The sequence below is a fragment of the Martes martes genome, assembly GCF_963455335.1.
Source record: "Martes martes genome assembly, chromosome: 6".
Lineage (NCBI taxonomy): Eukaryota > Metazoa > Chordata > Mammalia > Carnivora > Mustelidae > Martes > Martes martes.
Window position 1 is genome coordinate 54,554,811 of NC_137893.1, and position 6,000 is coordinate 54,560,810.

Below are 6,000 nucleotides of genomic sequence, written 5' to 3' on the forward strand. Positions count from 1 at the left end.
CCAACTGAAGGGCATTTATGGAAAGTGGCCTCCCTCCGCACCATGCCCCCGCCCCGGGCCCCCACTCTGTGCCCATGGCACTGCGGGACTGAGTGCTTCTTTACATGAGAGGTCTTCCTACAAAAGTAGGTCTTTCTGGAAGCCAGGGGCAAGTGTCGCTTGTACTTAGCTCAACAGCTTAAGCAAAAAGGCTGATTAAATAGATACGTGAAAGAATAAACCATAAAGCTGCTAGTAGGGGTTATCTTCTGGGAAACAACACATGATCCAAATCCCAGCTCCTGTTTACTATCTGTGTGACTGAGGACACCCATGTGTACGTCTCCACTGTGACCTGGGGAAAATAATGCTCACTGGTCGCAGGAGAGAATCTAGGAAGTATGGAAAGTGCCCAGGATGGTACTGGGACCCAGTGCTTGGGAACATTCCCTGCCCCACCCCTACCAGCTGCATTCTATCATCAGAAATTGGAGTAAAAAATGAAAAACAAGTGTCGGTGGTAAATGAGGTGGAAAACGGAAGGGGTTACAAGGTAGAGAATGGCCGCTGAAGGCGATAAGTGGGGGGTGGGGGGAGGCGTGAAAGGTCACTGTAGGGCAGGGGTCTCTTCCCACAGCAAAAGATTTAGTGACTCCAGCCAGAATTATGAGACTTAATTTTGTCTCTGGCAAAGAACTGAAAATCAGGAGGCTATAGAGTTCTGCTCCCTACTAGGTACCTTGAGCATTTAATTCCTCCTCTAAATGAGGCGGTGGAGGGCTCACTTCCAAGGTCCCCGCTCCCTGCGCTCCATCACCCTGCAAATGCACTTATAAAAACCACGAGGCTCTCAGCTGGCAAACGGGAACATAAAATTAAGATGAAGTCAGAATACTTGAAACTGGGGCTGACTCTCAAATTCCAAGACCTAAAATTAATTAAGTCATTAGCTGATGGGCTAAACAGGAGACACCGCCCAAAGAATACGTAAATTAATGCTTTCAAAGGAGTTTGCAAAGCCCCCTGGGGATCTTACTAACATCTCCCCTCCCCCAAACTTTGCCTAAAACTACAAAGCAAGCGGGGGAGAGAAAGGAGTGGTGTCTGTGTGTGTGTGTGTGTGTTTAAGGACCTTCTTCAGTAAATAGCAAGACTGGATAAACCTAACAGTTTTTGGGCTGAAGTCTACTACATACTTTTCTGTGGCTTACATAGGCATAAGAATGGGGGACGGTCCACAGTATTGCCATACAATGGATATTCTCTTAAGCACTGCTAGGAAATGGGTGTAAATTGTAGGAACCAAGCAAGGAACAGAGGAAAAATAAGGTTTGGGGGAGGTGCATCTTGCAGGATCTTGCAAACAATAGGCACTTACTAACTCCCTTCTCCTCCCTTCCCAGTTAGCAACTAGCTTTCAGGGACTGGCTCAGCTTTAAGAAGTCGTCCAGTTCTGAAGGAAAAATCAGAACCATCACAACTTACGGAACGGATAATCAGTGCCAGAAAAGCGATCTACCATATCTAATAACTATAGCAGTTCCTACTCATAAAAACCACTACCCTTCCCGCCTCCCCCAAAAAGAAATGTTGTGTCTGCAACATAAAGATAGAAGAGAGAAATCCCATAGGATCCTAACTTGTTTCACACTTCTCCGCAGAAATGTAAGCATGTCGTCGTGAAAGGTGACATGCTTTGAAAACCCAGGCGGACCACATGTTGTGGAGTTAGGGAACTGAAGAACAAATTTCACAAGAGAGTCATGGTCTGATTGTTCAGGGTTTACAAACATTTCACAATCTGTCATTACCGTTTCCAGTGGAAGCACCAGGATTCTGGTTTGCATGATGAAACTGCTCGAGTGGTAGTTCAAGGAAGAGCAGAATTTATTAATGTCTTCATAAATCTACCCCATTGCAGCAGGTACGGTCTCTACAGTACTGGGCTTTGATGTGGCTCTTGCATTTCAGAAGTATAGAGTTTCTTCATTTTCCATTCAATAAAACCTTGTACTCAGGACCCAGTAAGTCCCAAGTACCAGAGATTAAAAAAAGGGGTGGGGGGTAAAATACTGACCCTGCCCTCCAGGCATTCACAAGGGCTAGTGTTTTGGTAAGCTCGTTTTCTCCGAATTCTCTATTTACATTTTCACTTACTAGCATTTATTCATTCTAGCACAGCTCCAACATTTTCATGCCATAAATTATACTACTATTTCTTCTCTAAATAAGCATTTGTTAACAAATTATCTAAAAGCAACTGGTTGGTTCAGAACTGTGCAGGACTGAATTAATTTAAATGCAAAATGTGTCCTAATGAACTCCAACAACCATCCTGTATTTACTGAGATCTATGCCCCAGAGGGTTAGAAAACTACAAAATCCCCGGGGCGGATGCTCAGTGCCTCTCAAGTTGGAAAAGGGAGCTGTGCTCATTCACCTAAAAAATATTTAACTCAACAGGCTTGGAGGTTTGATTTCTACACTTCCTGGAATCCAAAAAGTAAAGTAGCTACTGTGCCTGAAGCCTTGCAAGTACGTTTGGATGTATAATTCCCCTACTACCTCTACATCCCTCAAGTTCCGTCCTTTAAAAGACGCTTCCAAATAGCATTTTCCTAAAATACTGGATGTAATTACATTTTTGCTGTGTTGATCTGGGACAGTTAACTGGGGAGTATCATGGCATCAGCCTATCCTGAGAACTGGGGTACAGTCTATCGTTGTCACTAACAAGGTGTCTGTGCCATTGGTCAAGTAATTTCACCTGTACAGGCTGACAGACTGTAAATCTTATTTTAAAAAAAAGGAGGAAATGGTTTCTTTTATCTCAGAAAGAACAAAGAAAGTCAACTGTCAATTCTGTTTTGAGACATTTCTAGAAAGACAGTTTCCTCTAAACACGTGGATGATTGTTTTCTAAAAGCAGAAAGAATAAAGATCCTTTTAAGGTGGTGACTTTTTACAGACATGCAAAAGGAGAGATAAACCGTATCTTCTTCTGAATTTTACTAAGGAACAATCACGTTGCCCACATTTACCCCCAAAGGAAAAAAAGATTGTCTAAAAGATGGGAAAGCAGAAGTGAACATACTTGCTTTGGGACAATCGTTTACATTCTTTCCAGCCTTGTACTGAACTACTGGCTCTGTAAGAAGTACATATTTTCTTTTCTCCTACATCTGCCCTTTGAATAACAGGTTTGAGCTTCTCTAGTCCCACCCCATCTTTTAAATCAGCCGAAGAATACTCTGCCACAACTGACCCAACAGCGCTGGAATCTGCCAGGGAAGGGAAAGCAAATCTTCAAAAAGTGCCACCTGCCAACCACCACCCCCCTCCAAGCAACCCTGAGCCCACACTCCCATTTAAATGAGCCCCTTCAGCGCTCCCCTCCACAGCCACACCCGAGTAAGGGATGCAATGTGATGTTATCAAACCAATTTTCTCAGTGACTAAAAATTTACAAAGCAGGATCTAAGAAAGAAATAACAAGGTAAGTTCCTGCCTGACTGATGTAAAAAACAATCTAACACTATAACTTTAAAGTATTCATTGGGTTTTCTGAAATTCCACTAAAGGCCCATATTCATCAATAAAGTTCAGAAATTTTTTAAAAACATACTTTTTCTAGGGGCACCTGGGTGGCTCAGTTGGTTAAGCGACTGCCTTGGGCTCGGGTCATGATCCTGGAGTCCCAGGATCAAGTCCCACATCAGGCCCTCTGCTCATCAGGGAGCCGGCTTCTCCCTCTGCCCCTCGCCCCTTTCATGTTCTCTCTCTCTCTCTCAAATAAATAAAATCTAAAAACAAAACAAAACAAAACAAAACTTTTTCTAAATACTAGAGAGTGAGAAAAGCAGAAATCTTCAATCAGTCTTCCCTGGTTTTCCTAAACACCAATGAACACCTAAAAACGAGTTAGGTGAGACTCAAGGATGTCTGGAAAGATGAGACAGGGAGGAAAAATAGACAGCTATCACTTATTGAGTACCTATTATATGCCAGTATGCTGAGCACTAGATATACATTAACATAACTAAAACTCAGAGAATCTAAAGCAAGGTAATGAAACTGAAGATCTCGTTTCTTTGCCTCATTTTGCAGGTAATGAAATTTGAAGATCAGTGGGGTTGAATACCTCGGCCAAGGTCAAGCAGTCAGTCAAAAAGGGACAGTGGGGATCTGACCCAGCCTCACTCACTCCAAAGCCCAAGTGCTTAATTCCTGTGCAAAAACAAACAAACAAACAAACAAACAGCAACACTTCTCATCAACCCCAAAGAAGAGTTTCTTTTCAAAAACTACACCTTCTATTAGAAAGATAAAAGACCCCAAAGTAAATAGAGAGACTTTTCCGACAACTGCCAATTCCAAATCTTTACAGTGAAATTGATTCTTCATGTGTAGATTAAGATGTTTGACTGTAATAACGCCCACCCATCTGATTCCGGTCTACCTGCCTACCTACAGCTCCACCAAAATACATCTACTAATTCCCCAGGGTTTTGAACCCTGAACAACTGAAAGCTTCATCCTCCATGCATAAGAACTAATTTTCAGAAATTATGCCAAATCCATGGGCGGTTTTAGTTACTGGGCATTTCAAAATACTTGACAATACAGATTCAGCGAAATAAGTCCTATTGTTTTTCGGTCCAAACATAAAACAAATATCCTGTGATGCTACAAGCTGAAAAACTGCATACAGAGTAAGGGCACTCTTGGGCGGTTCTGAGAAGATGGTTTGTTTTCCTCTCGTGGTCAGACAACAAATGGTGAAGAGATAAACATCAGTCCCATCAGCCTCTTTCCCAGTCCAACTGTGAAAGCACAACAGCCAAGTACTACTTATTTACATCTACTCTTTGAAAGGAGCTTTCTAGCCTTTTCCACACCGACCTCTCAGCAGGTGTCCCAGATTAAACTGGTGACCATCACACCCGACTGTTTAAAGAAAGATCTTTGATGGGATCTGGGGCTGGTTATTTTTTAATTAGGGCTTGAAATCCTATACGGTGTGTATTCAACCCCCTGGGACCGGCAGCGAGAGAAGGACGACTCCGAGGAGTGGGCTTGCCAGCTCGGGCGAGCGCGAGGGGAGCGCGAGTCGGGGAGAGGGCTGTCCCGCCCGGGGGCCTGTGCCCCGCCCCTCCCGCGCCCGCCGGCTCCAGGTAACTCACCAGGATGCCCATCACGTCGGTCCAGAGCCGGGAGAACGCCTCGGACATGCCAGCGCCCCCCTCAGACTCCGGCTCGGGTTCGGGCTCCGGCCCCGGGCCGGCTGCTCCCGCGTCCTCCATGGCCGCGTCCCGCGCGCGCGCTCGCCGGCGGTGCGTCCGGGTCGGGTCCCCCGGGTGCCCTCGCTCCGCACCAGCGCGCGGCCGGCCCCCAGCCGCCGGTCCCCGCCCGCCGCGTCAGCGAGCCGCGCCCCCGCGCCGCATGCCCCGGCCGCCCCGGCGACCCCGCGGGGGCCCCCTCGCAGGCGCCCGCACCTCGGCTCTAGGCGGCAGCGGGCCGCGCTACTGACAACTCCAGAAACTTTCTCAGCCGGGCTCCGCGCGGCCGCGGGGTAGCAGGAGGCAAAGTCCGCACCACCGCGTGGTACGGCGGGGAGCGCCGCGTCCCCGCGGCGGTTAAAGCCGCTGCAAAGGCGGTTCTTCCTGGGACCGGGACGGGCTGGCGAAGGCGCGCGACTCGTCCCTTCCAGCAAGTCTGGGCAGGGCCCCGCGGGGCTGAGCGCGGGGCCTCTGCCCCTGGGCGGGCGCGCCTCGGGACCCCTCTCTCGAAAATGAGCTCTTCCAGCTCCACATGACTCTCTCCCCTCGACGCGAAAGAAAGCGTTTAGCAACAAAAGGTGCTCTGATGTCAGGCTCTTTGCATGGAAATGAGCCACAGACAGGAGAACAAATCGCCTGTTGAAAGAGCAGCCGCGCGGCGGCTCCCGCCTGCCCAGGCTCCCAATCGCGCCATTCACTGAAGCCTTTTCGGTCCCAGCAACTCGAGATCTTGAATCTCCTC

At 47.5% G+C, this 6,000-nt stretch overlaps 1 protein-coding gene across 2 annotated transcripts in view; it reads right to left on the minus strand.

Moving 5' to 3' along the window:
• The window catches only part of SASH1 (SAM and SH3 domain containing 1), a 188,304-nt gene extending 182,923 nt beyond the window's left edge, over nt 1-5,381 (minus strand). For both annotated transcript variants that reach the window (XM_080805787.1, XM_080805786.1), the window contains exon 1: nt 5,163-5,381. In XM_080805787.1, coding sequence (XP_080661913.1) covers nt 5,163-5,282 — 120 coding nt within the window. In that variant the 5' untranslated portion in view covers nt 5,283-5,381. The remainder of the gene's footprint in view (nt 1-5,162) is intronic.
• Nucleotides 5,382-6,000: the final 619 nt, after the last annotated feature.